Genomic DNA, 18769 nt, shown 5'->3' on the forward strand with positions numbered 1-18769 from the left:
TCTTGCTTATTACTACTATGCATTTGGGGAGACATGCGCTTTTCTACAAAAGCATCTCATCTTCTAGTTACTAAACAGATTTGATTCAAACTTATTATTAGTCACATGATATGACACATGATGCATTACTCTTGCAGGAAGTTTCCATGAATTATGTCTCTTTTATACTTATTTATATGTTTTGTTACACTTTATAGAGCTGTTATTACCTGATACTGTTGACACAGAATTAAGGCAATCTTCCTCAGATGTGCCCAATTTCACTATCAAGCACCAAAATAGTCAAGCGCGCTGTCTCCTTTGACAGCCCTTGTTGGTATAGCGATAACTCACTAAATCCTTACAGCATACCGCTGTACATTCTCCTCCTTGTAAATTGTTTGTTTGACAGGTAGTTTTATATATTGAAATGGTACAGTGCTGATTGTTGATTTCAAAGATATGCACAGATATTAAATTATGATGTATTTATCATTATTCATACTGAATTAAGTTTCACATGAGTATTACACTATGTATTTAGTTGAAGACCGTAACAAGTACGCAGATACGACAATTCAGTCACATGCTAAATAAAGGACTAGTGCGCATATTGGTATTTATGGCCAAAGAAAGTGAAACTGGATACAAAATTTTAGGTTTGTTGTAAGGAAAATCCTGTTCGCATATACTGATATTCGCGGAAAGGTGGCTCCTGCTAATATAGCTAATATTAAATGGTTTGAATCATTCTGTTTATTTCATTTTTCTACAGTTTCGTCCCTGGTGAAAGCATAAAAAATAAATAGCTCCCACTGAAATGAATTGATAGACAATAAAGTAAAAATCATGAGGTACATGTAACTTGTTTTATAATACTTAGTTCAGTATTCAAACCATAATGATGGAGTAATACTCAATTCACTCTTGAACTATATCTGTTGCTCTGATTTTTATTTCAGATTTAAACATAGTGTCATCATGCACAAAGGAAAAGTAATTCACCGTCGCCATGTCTCAAGTCTCGTGTAATTGAAGCAGGAGGGTATCCTTATCAAAAAGTAAGACATTCTATCCCTTCAAATCATTTTGTTTCAATAAAATAAATGATGCCAGGGAGTGGGGCTAGTTTTCCTTATATGGCTACATGGAAAATTGTGAAAATCTCGTCTCAAACCGCTAACCTGACTTTTAAGATAATTTCATAGCATTGTTCCTTGGATGACCCTCTTCCCAATTAAAGTTATTCTGATTCGCTCAAAAATGGCCATCATGGGGCATTGCTAGTTTTAACTCACCTGAGCATGAAGTGCTCATGGTGAGCTATTGTGATTACGCTGTGTCTGTCGCGCGTGTGTCCGTCCGAGCTTACATTTGCTTACTTAGGCGGCTATAGGAACAATAGGTATTCTGCAATTTTATTAGGGCGAGCGACTGTTCACTAAGGGCGAGTAGATTTTACTGCCTCTAGTACTGCAGGGCGAGTAGTGTGAAAGTTTTTACACCCCTGATATGCATTGGTGGATTATCTTAGTGTTACACGTGCTAGACTCCGGTAAAACAGACACTTTATGAACATTTACAATAATTTCTATTAAACCTATAGGTCTATTTGTTGATTCGTTTTTAACCTGATTATGTTTGAATCGCTAAACATTATACATATGCTTTATACATAATCTTATTATCTTTTAGTATAGAAAATTGCTTTTACTGAATTTTCAGGACATTTCTGATATCCTAGGTACTTTCTTATAGTAGACTTTGGTTATTTCCCAGATTGTAAATACACCTTGTTACATTCAGAAATACCAGTAATCCAGTAATCATATTTCAAATTCAACTCGATAAGAATAGTCGAAAGTAATGAATATCAAGCGGTAGTAGCGACATGAAAATATATATTGTAAATTAGGTAGGAGGGGTACAAATTTAACTGGTAAAATGGATTAACTTCAATTGTTTTCTCAAAAAATGTCAATATAATTATCTAAATTACCACATTAGTTTGTTTCCTGACATGTTATTTGTTTTGATAAGCATTTCTGTTGATTTCTTGAGACATCATTTAATAATATCAACACTTCATTGATGAGGTTATGATCGGATCCAGTCGCGGTCCCAAGAAGAGATACATGTTTATTGTTTTCGTGTTAGACCAAGAAATAGTTTGGTATATGTGGCGATATTTCTCAGTTGTTATTTGAGCGGGGTAACAAACGGTTCTGCACTAGGATTTTAATGTTAGTTGACACAAATGTTCACCAAAATTAGTTTTCGTGTCATGTGCAACAATTACGACCAAAGCTGAAAGGTCAAGATCACACTGGAGGTTAAAGATTAACACGGTCTGTTTTGTGTCTTCTTCCATCAAGATTTCAATATTACTTGGCACTAAGATATAATGTGCCATGTGCAAGACACAGTCCTTTAGCTTCAAGGTCAAAGTAACACTTACATGACAAAAAATATAAATAAATATTGCCCAACCCCTTCCCCAATTGCATTGCCATTTCTTAATCTAGGCTGTCAGATTTATTTTGAAATGTGTTTTTTTTTCTTCTGCAGCGTGACATACTGAAGATGGCAGAAACTGAAACCAGCTGTGAGTTTACTAAGGGCCGACTTCATATAGGGACTATGAAAGAATACATATTAAACATTAATTATTACTCATGCGGATGTGCAAAATATGGCACAGAATCAGTATCGAAACGATCAGAGGCTGATTTTACTGCACAAAATTGCCATCCTAAAAAGTCAAGTGCTGGTATAAAACGCAAATTAAAAACCTTTGCGCAAAAGATTACGATTGGTAAGAACATAAGAAAGTATTTATGTGGACTCCACTCCAGAACAGACAGTTTTAAAGAACCAGTACAAGAATCAGTAATAGAAGAGTTGAATACTACTGATCCCTCTTTACATTTTGTGAATGACATACCTTTTGATAATCATAGACATACTAGACATATTGATCCAGAAACTGGTAATGAATACAAAAATGAGTCATCAGTTGGGAATGCTAACCAAAGACCATATGCTTCTTGTTCAACTTGTCCCACTGCTATGCATTCATCTACCTTACAAGATACACACTTGAATAGGACCACAAACACATGTGCAACAATAAAGTCAAAGAAGGAAAATGCTCAAAGATTTAAAGATTGTTCAAATTCGAATGTGAAAACATATTGTGTTAGATCAGAGGATGCGAGGGATATGTTTAAGAATCAAGAAGATGTTCTGCAAGTTCAGCAATTAGCTAAAAGGAGAGGAGCTCATAGTCGTGATCCAAGAGATTCACAAAGTGTCAGTTATTCAAATCCTAATGGCAAAGCATTAGTGAAACAAGGTCATACCAAAACAGAGAATAGAACATTGTTAACAATAGAAAATAAAGATAATGATACTTCAAACAATAATAAATCTAAGTATTGTGCTGTGGTCACAGAAAATAATTGTGATGGATTCATATGTGGAAAACAAGAAAGAAAATATGGAATTAAAGGTAGGGAAGATATTAAAGGGAAACAGTGTTCAGGACTTTGCACGTCTACATCTATATTTACGAATGCTTCTGATGAAGAAACAGGCTTAAAATCTGTTTTAAATGTAGAAACCGAAGGTCAAGAAGAAATGACTATTCTTAAGTTACCGCAGCCTTCATATAATAGAGATGAGACTGAAGCTAAAGGATTAGGACAGCAGCTCAAAAATTTGGCAGATTCAGAGGGTGAAAGTAGTTCTGAGTCAACAGTTCCAACAGGATATCCTTGGAACACCATCTCATCGGGTACTGTCAGGCAGCTCACAGAAGATTTTATTACTTCAGATGTAAGTAAAAAGGAATCTAATCCAGATTGTTTTGACAATTTTCATCAGAAGACTGAGGCAGAGTTAACTGAAATAAAAACTGACAAGTCATATGTGACAGATTCATTAAATGAAGCTGAAAACTGTAATTACTCAAATTCAAGTCAAAAGTATGAAAACAGACAAGAAGTCAAAGGGGAAGGTGAAGACAATGAGTCACATGAAGCTGCCATGGAAATATGTGAAAATGGACTTAATGAATGGACAGAATTACAAAATTCTAGAAAAATTTACAATTTTTGTAGGCAGGAAGCAGTTGAAAATGAAGAAGAAAGTTATGTTGAAATAAATCAAAACAATGAGGAAGAGGAGAAAGAGGGGGATGGTAATGAAATAATCAAACATGATCATTTCAAAAGCCTGGCAAACAGCACGATTCGAGATAAACAAATACCAGTGACACAACATCTTATGAAGCTTACAAAGAAGAAGAGAAGTGACGGAATTAAAAATTCTGGTTTGAAACTTGGTGTTCAAGTTGAGGTTAGAGACACAGATGTTGCTTGCTTTGAGAAAAGTACAAATTCAAATAAAGCAAGAAACAGGAAAAGAAACTTATCATTTTTGAGTGAACAATTCATTCAAATTGGTAACAAAAGAAGGCGACTGCTGTTAGAAAGTACAGATTCAAGTATTGATCTGGATGTTCTTGGTGTGTCAGATCCTTTACATTGCACTTTATCATCTGCAGACACTGGTGATAAGACTTGTTCTTTAGTGCAGAAGTATTTTGTAAAGAACAGTGCTGGATGTGCAGTTTGTCATGCAGATACAAAGAGTTGTGGAAAGAAGAAAATTGTTGATGCTAGTAATAGTCTGGCTGATAGTAGCATTCTGGTAGTACATTCTAACGAAGACGAAAAAATTACAGATTCCAATATCTTGTATGAAACAAACTTGAGAAAAACTCAAAGTTTAGAAATCTTGCCAGAATACTGCAAACATGATGTTGCATGTAATTTACAGTTTAACGATGATATTTCTCACAGGAGATTTTATTCACTATCTGTATGTTATGCTGAAAATGAAGTGAGGACAAATTCACATACGGAGCTATTAGGACGTATGTGTGCTAAAGTCTCTTCAGAGGTGTATGTTGAAAAAAGTTGGAATAATAAGTGTTTGATTTTAAGATACGTTCCTGAAGAGGACCCAGGAAAAAAATCTAAGCCAGAGTCACAGTCTATTACTGATGACTACAATATGCCTGTTTCTAAAACTTTACGTTTAGATGAAAATCTTCCTAACTTTAAGGAGCAACTGGGTGATGCTGACATTACTGAGGAGAGCTATGACTTTAGCAAGAGTGTTTATCCAGAAATAAGTGTGCAAAATGGTGAGAGGAGATTTTGTAAGAAGAAAAGTAGTACAAGAGAAGGGAAGATAGCACCGCATAGGCGAAAGAAAAAGAAACACTATAAACATGCTCCAAAGCCTGATATTCGGTCACTGGAACCAGCCTATTTTTTATGTTCCTCAAAGTCAAAAAAGAAATGTTTTTTGCAAAAAAGTACAAGGGCAAAGTTGAGGCATTCATGTACAGGTAAAAGTTACAAGGATAAAGAAGAATTGAAGTCCAGACAAGAATTGTCTCAAACTACAGTAGACTCCGGACTTGGCTCTTCAACCATATCTAACAAATCTTTACTATTTAAAGTAGGTATTAATACATCTTATACAAACTGGCTTCTAGAGTCTTACCTAGAATCAAACACAAATAACTGTGGTAATGACCTGAGAAAAAGGCTGTGTCAAAGGAGGTCAGCAAAGGAAAGAAGAAGAAATTTACGGATTGTTATAAGGAAATCTGTTACAAAAAAGCTTAGAAAATGTCTGAAATATTATATTGCAAACGAAGGGAGAAGAGTTGCAAAATCTGTTGCTCGAGAAATACACTTAGACCACCATTTTCAATTTGTGTTTGGATTAGGGTCATACTTTGATAGATTTAACAATGGTCCACCTCCTACAACTCGAGAGCGTATGCAGTATGAATGGCTCAGACTGGAAACCTTCCGCAATTACACTGGCAATGGAAATGCTTTAGCTCTTGCAAGAAATGGATTCTACCATGACCATACAGGACCCACAACCACAAGATGTTACCTTTGTGATGCTCGTCACTCTAGCTGGGAAATGTTTGATGATGTTAATGCTGAGCACAGAAGGCAGTCTCCAAATTGTCCCTTCCATGAAAACAGTGGACAAGAGTCTGTTAACATATCAATAACTTCTGGGGACAGTGAAGGTGGGGCAACAGTACAGGCAAGGACTTCAGCGCCTACGGTTACTTCTGTTAATACCACAGTTACTGCAAGCTCCAGTTCTGCAGCTGCCAGTGAGGCCATGAGAAGTTTGCAGATTGATCAGGCGTCAAGTAGTGTAAGTATATATACTGCCAAATAATAGCAAGGCCCAAAATCTTTGGCAGACAGATAAAGGAACAATATGTTAGAGAACTTACACTACTTTTTTCGGGTTGATTTGGGCCGGAGTTCTCAATGAAATGTTTGTTTTTCCAATTTTACTTCTAAAATTCCCAATAAAAAGTTTGGGAAGAAAATGCCTAAATGTTTTTTAGAATCTTTAGCCCCGAGTTCAAATAGTTTAAACCATTTAACACATTATTTCTATCATTAGTCAAATTATTCTTTTACTGTATGTCTGTGACAAGTTATAAACATGTGTTTTTGTACGTCTTTTATTTAAAGTAGTATATGTTCACGTATAAAAAATCGTAAGTCAACAACTCCGAGCTCAAGTTACGGAGATGTTTTAAGAACTGTCAACTTCTGATTCAATCAATTACTTAATTACTTTTGAATATATGTTTATGTAATGTTGCATAGTTTACTTGACCGTTTTACATTAAAATGCTACAATATAAAATGAAACATACGAATCTATGCAGAAAGTAATATACAGTTTCTACATTGACTAAGACAGCAAAATGTTGGATTGATGAGTAGAACATACAGAAACTGAAATATAGTTTTGGTTCATAGATATTTTCTCATCAATTTTAAAACACTGTTGCTTCGTACTAAGTTTTATGATTAAGAGTAGGTTGCAGGTTCAGTTAACATCACTGATATGTCATTTCTGGTGTGAAATATTTTATTTTATGAATAAAAGATAAAATCCCTACATAATCATTTTTAAAACACAATAGGTTATACATTTGTATTTAAAGAATATCTAAAAATATCGAACAACGCGTCATTTTATTAGCCAGAAAATTGAATCGACATAAGATTATACTAATTTATTTTAGGTAAATTGTTATTTGTTTTGTTTTGCGTTATCACGCCATTTTTCAACAGTATTTCAGTTTTCAGGCTTTTAAGTAGTCTTACTTTTTCCTACTTTTCCTACTTTTTAGGTCTGTTCCTACTTTTTAAAAATAACTCCAATTATTTCTACTTTTTATTTAAAGAAGAAGAAATATGTAAACAAATGGTGTTAGTCTATTTGTAGAATGAATTTTGTTACATAATATAAGGACCGATGGTATACTGGTGAATACAATTAGACTTCAGAGCATCATAAAATAGACATACCTTATATACCAGGCCCGGATCCAGGGCTGGGCCGAGGGGGGCCTATGCCCCCCAGTTGGCTGAGAAGTGATCTTTACTAACTGAAGTTGCGCCAAACTACATTTTGGCAAAGAAATGATATTTTCTCAAAATTTAGACACAAAACACACCAGAGGCCATCATTTCTTACCTGTATTTGACAGGAATCTCTCATACTCAAATTTTGGACCAATAAATGACCTAGAGTCCAGCATTTCATACCTGTATTTCAAAATTTTCAAGGGGGCAGAACCCGCTGACCTCTCAAAAATGAGGACGTACCCCTCCAGGACCTCAAAAGTTAGACCATAAAATGCACCAGAGGCCACCATTTCATACCTGTATTTCAAAATTGTCCAGGTAGAGAGCCCCCTGACCCTCCTAAAGAGACAGGGATACCCCGTCCCATACATCAAATTTTAGACCAAAAAATGACGTAGAGTCATTTCGTACCTGTGTTTCAAAATTTTCTAGGGGGAGAGCCCCCTGACCCCCCTGAAATGAGGGTATTACCCCTCCAATACCTCAACAGTTGGCTGAGAAGTGATCTTTACTAATCGAAGTTGCGCCAAACTACATTTTGGCAGAGAAATAATATTTTCCCAAAATTTAGACCTAAAACACACCAGAGGCCACCATTTCGTAGAGCCCCCTGACCCTCCTAAAATGACAAATCTTACATAAATCAACTATTTACAAGAACTAGTTGCATTGTCCTTGAGTAATCTTTCTTGTCTATAACATTTACATAAACAACAACAATGAACTTCTAATTAAAAGATCTAATCAGATTTTATTTTTTTAGCTCACCTGTCACTTAGTGACAAGGTGAGCTTTTGTGATCGCCCTTCGTCCGTCCGTCCGTCGTGGTCTGTCCACAATTTCTTGTGAACACGGTAGATACCACATTTTTCTATCAATTTTAATTACACTTGCATAAAACTTGTATTGGTATAATATCTCGGTTCCTTTCGAAAATTGGCCAGATCCCTTTATGGGTTTCAGAGTTAATGGCCCCTTAAAGTGCCATAATTTGCTATTTTTGGCTTGTGAACACGATAGAGACCATAATTTGCAATTGATTTTAATCAAACTTGCACACAACTTGTATTGGCATAAAATTTCGGTTTCTTCTGAAAACTAGGTAGATCCCATTATGTGGTCTAGAGTTATGGCCGCTTAAAGGGCCAAACTTTGCTATTTTTTGGCTTATGAACACGATAGAGATCATACTTTGCAATTGATTTTAATCAAACTTGAACACAACTTGTATTGGCATAATATCTCGGTTCCTTTCGAAAACTGGCCAGATCCCATCATGGGTTCCAGCGTTATGGTCCCTTAAAGTGCCATAATTTGCTATTTTGGGGTTATGAATACGATAGATACCACATTTTGCAATCAATTTTAATCAAACTTGCACATAACTTGTATTGGCATAATATCTTGGTTGCTGCCGAAAACTGGCCAGATCCCATTATGGATTCGAGAGTTACGGCCGCCTAAAGGCCCAAAATTTGCCATTCATGGAACTTTATAGGAATGTTTACCTTGATGATTCCTATGCCAAAGTCAAAACTGGGTCATATGGGGTCAAACACTAGGTCACCCGCCAAATGAAAGGAAAAGCTTGTTGAATCCGGCAGATCCAATTATAGGTTTCGGAGTTACGGCCCCTGAAAGAGCCAAAATTTGTTAATTTTACCCTGTGAACACGATAGAAGTGACACCCTGGAGGCCACATTTATGACCCAATATTCATGGAACTTTATAGGAATGTTTACCTTGATGATTCCTATGCCAAAGTCAAAACTGGGTCATATGGGGTCAAACACTAGGTCACCCGCCAAATGAAAGGAAAAGCTTGTTGAATCCGGCAGATCCAATTATAGGTTTCGGAGTTACGACCCCTGAAAGAGCCAAAATTTGTTAATTTTACACTGTGAACACGATAGAAGTGACATTTTACATTCGAGTTTAACCACACTTCCACACAACTTAAGTCACTATAATATCTCGGTTCCTTTCGAAAACCGGCTAGATTCGTCCATGGGTTCTAGAGTAACTGCTCCAGAAAGGGGCAAAATTTTCTATATTGGCCCTTTCAGCCATTTAGAGGTTTCAGTTATGTTTTGATTTGAAACAAATTTACATAGAATGTTTATCATGATGATCTTTACGCCAAGTTCGAAACTTGGTCATGTGGGGTCAAAAACTAGGTCACCAGGTCAAATCATAGGAAAAGCTTGTTAACACCGTGGAGGTCACATTTATGACCCTATCTTCATGGAACTTTATAGGAATGTTTACCTTGATAATTCCTATGCCATGTTCAAAACTGGGTCATATGGGGTCAAAAACTAGGTCACCCGCCAAATGAAAGGAAAAGCTTGTTAACACTCTTGAGGCCACATATATTATTTATATTCATCTTGATGATTTCTAGGCCAATTAGAAACTGGGTAATGTGGGCTCAATAACTAGGTCACCTGCTTAAATCAAAGAAAATGCTTGTAACACTTTAGAGGCCATATATTTGACCCTATCTTCATGAAACTTGGTAACAATGTTTATCTTGATGATTCCTTTGCCAAGTCTGAAACTGGGCCACCACTCAAATCAAAGGAAAAGCTTGTTAACACTGTAGAGGCCACATTTATAACCCTGTCTTCATGAAACTTGCTCAGAATGTTTATCTTGGTGATTCCAAGGCCAAGTTTAACAGGTGAGTAATATAGGATCATCATGACCCTTTTGTTTTTAAATGCCGCTTAAACAAAATCATCATCGTACGAGTATAAGACGCACCATTTTTACCTAGATTCTGGTCAGGAAGAAACGGTGCGACCTATACATGGGTATATAGAACAAGACTAAATTTTTTCCCTGACTCAAAAAATTAAGAAAATCGATCTTTGTTTACACCGCGTACCTTTACATTGAAGAGAATTCAAGGGGAGAAACTACATATGACTCGGGCATAGCTAAAATCCGGTATAGAGACCCGGCCTCTTAAATGAATTTTGTGTAAGATGAGCTCCCGCAAAAGCTTTAAGAAATGCTGTTTTTCATTAAAATATATTTAACAACGCATTTCTATAGGACAGGTCGCCGTGATGTCACGCATCTGTTTATCTGGTGGTGGGCAAGACAAATGTTTTTACATTTTTTTGTGTATGAGATCTGAATTTTTATTTTTTAACTTTTTCGCTCATTTATGGATTTTCAAAATTCAAAAAGTTTTGAAATACTTAAAATTTCTATATTTACGTATTCAAATATCTTTTTATAATAAATAACCGTTTTAAATGACATATAATTTTAATAGCGGCGTAGTGATGTTCAAAACCTTTAGAAAAACACTGTAAGTTAAGCGTTCATAAATAATCCATTTTATTTCGAAATAATAATTAAAAGTAATTAGTAAATTGCATGTTTTATAACCTTTCCATTGATTAAAAAACTATTGATATAATTTGTGTTTTAAGAAAATTTAGGCCGTTAGAAAAACATCACTGTTTACAAAAAATATGGACGTTCGGCGTCTGCCCACCTTATCACTGTCTTATCAGTTCTAAAATTAGAAAATACAACGGATTTGTATACAAACACGATCCCTCCTTAAGTTTTTAGCAAAACCTGTGTAAAACTTTCCCAACGTGTTTTCACACATTTTGCAAGTACATCAAACCAACCGCAATTACAAGTGGCCGCAACACACAAGTGGATAATTAGGAGATGTTTGAGAAGGTGATGAGATCGAAAAGATGTTGAGAAGTTTGAGATAGTTTGGACATAACTTTTAATATCTGTGTTTTCGATAGCATCCCATACTCAATTTGACATCTGTCACTTGATTAACCTCTCAGTTATTTTGATCAGTATACCTCTATTGTCTCAGCTGGAAATCCCACTGAAACTGTCAAATTAGTAGTATCTCACCTCGCGATTTTAATAAGTCGTTTTCACAACTTTGTTAACATTACCAATACACGAGTATAAGCATTTTTCCAGAAATCTGTAGATTTATTTTTCACTGCGTCTTATACACGAGTGTGACCTATACTCATACTATGTAATGTTGAAATAGATCTTCTGCGTATCTGTTTGATGCTCTGTTGCTTAGAGATGAGCACATTTATTTCCTGTTTCCTTCGAAGAAAAGTGCGGCAAAAAATTGTGAAAAAAAAAATGGAAATTCAATAGCCAGACCTGGTGTCAAGCTGATTTTTTTCTGAAAGTTTAAGTGTAACTATATTTTAGTAATCTTGTTTTATCAGCAAAATGTCAGCTTGACACAACGAAAGGCAAGCATGTAATATATAAATCGCGTGTGAAAATGGTAAAAATCTTTGACCTCGAGTATTTTAAATGTCTCAGTCGTACAAATAACTTGGTTTTGAATATTTTAAAGTCATAGTTTTAACGATTATGATCTTCTCTTTTGTTTTAAACGGTTAAAAGTTTAATTATAGAGTTTTTATACCAATTATTTAGGGGGCCATTTCTCATATTTTATCATATCTCATCCTTCATATTTCAAAGGGAGGAGAAAGTATATCCCAGCAACCAACAGAAGATCCAGAAAGTAGAGACCGTTCCTTGTTGGCATTGTCTCAGCCACGTACACAACGAGCTCTGGGACGGACAGGGCACTCCTATTCTACTATCATAGCTCCAAGAAGAAATAACGTAGCTACAGGTGCAAGAAGTAATGGTATGTTTTAGCTCACCTGTCACGTAGTGACAGGGTGAGATTTTGTGATCGCCCTTCGTCCGTCCCCAAATTCTTGTGAACACGATAGAGACCACATTTTGTAATCAATTTTAATGAAACTTGCACACAACTTGTTTTGGCATAATAATCTCGGTTATTTTCGACAACTGGCCAGATCTTATCATGAGTTCTAGAGTTATGTCCCTTAAAGGCCAAAATGTGCTATTTTTGGTTTGTGAACACGATAGAGACAACATTTTGCAATCAACTTTAATCAAACGTGCACACAACTTGTATTGGCATAATATCTCGGTTCCATTTGAAAACTGGCCAGATCCCATCATGGGTTCCAGAGTGATGGCCCCTTAAAGGGCCAGAATTTGCTATTTTTGGCTTGTGAACACGATAGACACCACACTTTGCAGTCAACTTTGATCAAACTTTCACACAACTTGTATTGGCATAATATCTCAATTCCCGTTGAAAACTGGCCAGATCTCATCATGGGTTTCAGAGTTATGGCCCCTTAAAGGGCCAAAATTTGCTATTTTGGCTTTTGCAGCCATGTAGAGACTTCATTTATGGTTTGATTTGACACAAACTTGCAACATATCATCAACAACAATAAATCTTGGATTCCATGATGAATCTGTCAGATCAAATTATAGATTATAGAGTTACGGCCCCTGATGGACCCCTGAAAGAGCCAAAATTTGTTAATTTTTACCTTGTGAATACGATAGAAGTGACATTTTATATTTGATTTTAGCCACACTTACACAGCCATTTGATACAAACTTGAACAGAATGATTATCTTAATGACCTCTAGACCTGGATCGAAACTGGGTCACTCGGGTCAAAAACTAGGTCATCCTGTCAAATCAAAGGAAAAGCTTGTTAATAACCTTGATGCCACATTTATGTTCCTATCTTCATGAAACGTAGTCGAAATATTTATCTTGATGATTCCTAGGCAAAGTTCGAAACTGGGTCCTATGGTGTCAGAAACTAGGTCACCCGGTCAAATCAAGGGAAAAGCTTGTTAACACTCTTGTTCATTTGATGTGTATGAAACTTGGTCAGAATGTTAGTCTGCATGAAATGTCGTATGATTTTTTATCTGGGTCATATGGTGTCAAAAACAAGGTTTTCAGGTCAAATCAAAGAATAAGCTTGTTTACACTATAGGGGGCACATTTTTATTCTATCTTCGAAAAACGTGATCAGAATGTTTGTTATTATGAAGTCTTGGACAAGTTCGAATCTGGGTCATATGGGGTAAAAAACTAGGTCACTAGGTCAAATCAAAGAAAATGCTTGTTTACACTCAAGAGACCACGTTTTTTGGTCAAGTCTTAATGAAAATTGGTCAGAATATTTGTCTCCATGAAATCACTAGGTAAAACATGTTTACACTGTTATAGTGTGTTATTCAGGTGAGCGACCTAGGGCCATCTTGGCCCTCTTGTTATATATTTTGACATTTATCTACAATTGAATTATTTGTTTCTTATGTGCATCTAGTTTTACTGTAAGTTATTTGGGGAAAAGTTTGATACACTAAAAAAGAGATTTTATTTGCAAAATAAAACAGCACCAAAATCAGCAAGCTAAAAGCAGTGTACATAATGCAAAGGTCGTTCACAACTTCATAAAGGTCAAGTATTTGAGACTCGCATGATTTTGATCAATGGTTGGTACAAATCACTAAAGATATCATTGAATAGTTGAATGGTTCATGTATTTAGACTTTGATATATATAATAATGACCAGCTGATAGCTGACAGCTGATAGCTGATTTATAATTAAGATAAACACTTGGTTCAAATAACCTAAATACAAAGGTTTGGTAGAATCAAATTTTTAGCTTGACTAAAATTTTTCAAATAGTAGAGCTTTTGTTGTCACTCTTTCGGCGTCAGCATCGTTATCACTAACGTTTGCATGTAAGCAGCATATAGGTGTCTCTTAAACTACTCTTATGACTTTTAGCTGTAACAAATCAAAGAGCAAAGCATTTTATGATGTAAAATCCAAACTGCCTATGACGGGATTCGGACCCGGGTCGCTCGGGTGCTAGATCAATGCTGACGCAGTTGTCAGAGATTGACTTTAAAAGTGCAAGCTATGCATAAGCAACCGTAACACTTCCCCTCCTCAAAGAATTCATCATGATGACGTGTAAGCCATTTTGGCATAGAAGTGCCATTTTCGGCACGAGATAAAGTCTGTATCCGAGATGAGCCCAAATCTTATGATGGTTAAGGCATAACAAATCAATGAGCATAGCATTTTATGTCGAAAAATCCCAACTGCCTGTAGCGGGATGTAAACCAAGGCAGCTTGGTAGCTAGTCCAATGCTCTAATCACTGAACCAAAGAGTCGGCTCCCTGACGATTAGCTTTAAACGTGCAAGCTATGCGTAAGGGACCGTAACACTACTAGGCCAAATGCACATATTTGCATACATGATATCAGATGACCTCACCTGACACGTTACATAACTCTAGCTTTTATTTTTTAAAAATTATCTCCCTTTTAGCTCACCTGTCATGAAGTGACAAGGTGAGCTATTGTGACTGCTTGATGTCCGTCGTCCGTCGTGCGTAGTGCGTCGTCAGTCGTCAGTCGTGCGTCGTCCGTCGACAATTTCTAAAAAAAATCTTCTTCTTTAAAACCGCCTGGCGGAATTACACCAAACTGCACAGGAATGATCCTTGGGTGACCCCCTTTCAAAATTGTTCAAAGAATTGAATTCCATGCAGAACTGTGGTTGCCATGGCAACCAAAAGGAAAAACTTTAAAAATCTTCTTGTCCAAAACAACAGGGTCTAGGGCTTTGATATCTGGTGTGTAGCATCATCTAGTGGTCCTCTATCAAACTAATTCAAATTATCCCCCTAGGGTCAAATATGGCCCCGCCTCGGGGGTCACATGGTTTATATAGACTTATATAGGGAAAACTTTGAAAATCTTCTTGTACAAAACCACATGGCCTAGGGCTTTGATATTTGGTATGTAGCATCATCTAGTGGTTTTCTCTTCTACCAAGATTGTTCAAATTATCCCCCTAGGGTCAAATATGGCCCCGCCCCGGGGGTCACATGGTTTATATAGACTTATATAGGGAAAACTTTGAAAATCTTCTTGTACAAAACCACATGGCCTAGGGCTTTGATATCTGGTATGTAGCATTATCTAGTGGTCCTCTACCAAGATTGTTCAAATTATCCCCTAGGGTCAAATATGGTCTCGCCCCGGGCGTCCCAAATTTTATGTAGACTTATATAGGAAAAAAAGTTTAAAAATCTTCTTGTCTGAAACCACAAAACTTAGACCTTTGATATTTGGTTTGTAGCATTGTCTTATGGTCCTCAACCAAAATTATTCAAATTGTACCCCTTGGGTGAAAAGAGGCCCTGCCCTGGGGGTCCCAAGTTTTATATAGACTTGTATAGGAAAAAGCTTTAATAAATCTTCTTGTCTGAAACCATACGACCTAGGCTTTTGATATTTGGTATGATGCATTGTCTAGTAGTCTTCTGCCAAAATTGTTCAAATTATGGCCTTGGGATTAAAAGAGGCCCCGCCCTGGGGTCACTTAGTTATTATGTGAGTTGTGTTGGAAAAATACTTAAAAAATCATCTGATCCTATTTCCAAGACTGTTTAATTATAATTACCTGATGACCCCAAGTAATATGATGTCACTTGACTGTGACCTTGACCTACTTTCTTGTTTTTTTAAGATACAGACTTGAAATTTTGATGACATACACAGTTTTGCACACAAATCGTAAAACTGAATTTCATTGACCATGAATGTGACCTACTGACTTTCTTAATATTTTATCATCATTTTGACATTTGAAACATGTAGCTCATATAACTCAGGTGAGCGATCCAGGGTCATCATGACCCTTTTGTGGAATAAAATTTTGATTTGAGTTCTGCATGTAAACAAGACGAGTTAAAATGTTCTAGCTTTTATTTTGTTGAAATTTAGAATTTCTGACATGAATTTGGCATCATGAGATGACCTCACAGGACAACTTTATTAATTCTACGTTTTATTTTGTCAAATTTATGCACCTTTTTAACTTAAGAACTTTTTGTTTAAGTTTTGCATGTTTCAAGTTTCTCAAAATCTACTACGCCAAATGCCTTCAAATGTCACACACATATTCGGTATCATTATGACCTCACAGGACAAGTCTTTTTTTCAAACTTATCCCTTAATTATTAAAGTTTCAAATGACAGCAGGTTTCTCGAAAACTACCGGTACAAATGTTTTCAAACTTTATCTAATAGATGTCTTTGGCATCTAGTGGCAAGTTACATAACTTGACCTTTTATTTTGTTAACGTTATGCCCCTGTTTGGTTAAAGTTTCACATGTAAGCATGTTTCTCAGGAACTACTTCATCAGATGTTTTCAGATTCTCCACACTAACTCTGGCTTACGTTTTGTCAAAACTATGCTAACCTGGGCTAAAAACTGTTGTAGACAGCAGTTAGTTTGCAGTTGTTGTAAATCTTTTGTCTTTTACTTTTACTTTTACAAGTAAGTAAACATGTAAAAAGCAATTGTTGGAGACGCTAGTTATGAATTCAGAAATTTTGCATGCAAAATTGATGAAATAGCCAGTCTTTTTAGCTCACCTTTGGACAATGTGAGTTATTGTAATAGCCATATGTATGTTGTCTGTTGTGGTGCATCAGCTTTGGTGCATCGTTAACAGTTGTACCTTTTACTCTGGAGGTCACAGTTTTGCTTTAGTCTTAATGCTTGGTCAGAATATTTGTCTTTATAAAATCTTTTATAATTCCAAATCTGGGTCAACTTGGGTTATAATCCAGGTCACTATAGGTTAAATCATGGACCCTGTTTACAGTAAAGGACATATTTTCATATTTTCTACCTTATCTTTATAATACCTAATTAGAATGTTTATCTTTATGAAATCTAGGGGACAACCTAAACATACTTATCATGGGTCAAACACTAGGTCACAAGGTCAGATCATAGAAATATCGTCTTAACTCCCTAAAGGCCATATTTTCTACCTGATCTATATAAAACTTGTCAGAGTTTTTGTCATTATGAAAGTAAAGTCGAGTTCTAAACTTGCTGATATAGGACGAAGGCTAGTTCTCTAAGTCAGATCTTTGGAAAACCGTGTTAACACTGCAGAGGCCTAGTATTCTACAGGAACTATAAGAAACCTGGTCAAAATGTTTGTCTTTAAAGAATCTAGGCCAAATTTAAAAGTGAGTCATCTTGTTTCATAAACTAGGTGACTGGGTCATGTCATAGCAAAACTTTTACTTGATCCTTATGAAATATAGTCATAATGTTTATGTTGATGAAATCTAGTTACGTTTGAAATGTTAGGTCATGAAGGTCATAAACAGAGTCACTTGGTCAAATCCTTAAAAAGGTCTTTTGAAAACCTGCGGCCATATTTGTATTTGATCTGTATGTGACATGGCTAAAATGTTCATCTTTATGAAATGTATTTCTTGGTCATCTTTAATCAAAATCAAGGACACTACGTCAGATCATAGTAAAACTTTGTTAAACTCTAGAGGCCATAGTTTCAAACTGATTAATATTAAACCCGGTCAAAATGTTTATCTTTATGAAATCTAGACAAAGTTTGAAACTGGGTCATTAAGGTCCCACAATTAGACCACTAGAATAAATTAAATTATAGAAAACCCAGCTAACACTCCAGGCGCCATATTTTATGGAAAACAGACAAAATCATTACCGCCCCATCCACACACACACCCTGCAAATTAAACAACAAAATCAAAGGGAGGATTTTGTCTTCCTTTGTCAAATTGATCAGGATGGATTTTGTCCTTCTTTTATATTTTATACCTGATCTATATGAAACTTGGTAAGAAAGTTTATCTTGAAGGGAAAGGCAACATTGTTTTATTGTCTGATATGACTTCTTATATCATTAAAGGAGCGGGCAGAAATCAGTTTAAAGTTGAGAAAGTAACGAACATTGCAGTTTTCACATCAGATCTGGAAAAGACAGATAATGCCAGGATAGTGGATTATCCCTTCCTTGGACCAGGATATCTCTGAATAACCAAAGACAAGTGTATCTCGGGAAATTACAGGACCAGGATATTTCAGGATATCCCAGGACCAGGATATCTCAGGAGGTCTCAGGACCAGGATATTTCAGGATATCCAGGACAAAGATATCTTAGGAAGTCCCAGGTCCTGGATATCTAAAGAAATCCTAGGTCCAGGATATATCAGGATACCCATGGACCAGGATGTCTCAGGAAATCCCAGGAAAAAGATATCAAAGGAAGTCCTAGGTCCTGGATTATAATCTCAAGACATCCAAGGATCAGGATATCTAAAGAAATCCTAGGTCTATGATATATCAGGATATCTATGTACCAGTATATCTCAGGAAATCCCAGGACCAGGATATCTTAGGAGATCCCAGGACCAGGATATTTGAGGAAATCCCTGGTCCAGGATATATCAAGATATCCCGGGACCAAGATATCAGGATATCCCAGGACCAAGATATTTGAGGAAATACCAGGTCCAGGATATATAAAGATATCCCGGGATCAGGATA

At 36.1% G+C, this 18769-nt stretch overlaps 1 protein-coding gene across 1 annotated transcript in view; it reads left to right on the forward strand.

The window, feature by feature from the left end:
- Nucleotides 1-939: 939 nt before the first annotated feature.
- The window catches only part of LOC123552973 (uncharacterized), a 63487-nt gene continuing 45657 nt past the window's right edge, over nucleotides 940-18769 (forward strand). The window contains exons 1-3 of the mRNA XM_053542263.1: nucleotides 940-1040; nucleotides 2548-6237; nucleotides 11979-12150. Of these exons, the coding sequence (XP_053398238.1) occupies nucleotides 2563-6237; nucleotides 11979-12150 (3847 nt within the window). The 5' untranslated portion in view covers nucleotides 940-1040; nucleotides 2548-2562. The remainder of the gene's footprint in view (nucleotides 1041-2547; nucleotides 6238-11978; nucleotides 12151-18769) is intronic.

Source organism: Mercenaria mercenaria, chromosome 4, assembly GCF_021730395.1.
Source record: "Mercenaria mercenaria strain notata chromosome 4, MADL_Memer_1, whole genome shotgun sequence".
Classification (NCBI taxonomy): domain Eukaryota; kingdom Metazoa; phylum Mollusca; class Bivalvia; order Venerida; family Veneridae; genus Mercenaria; species Mercenaria mercenaria.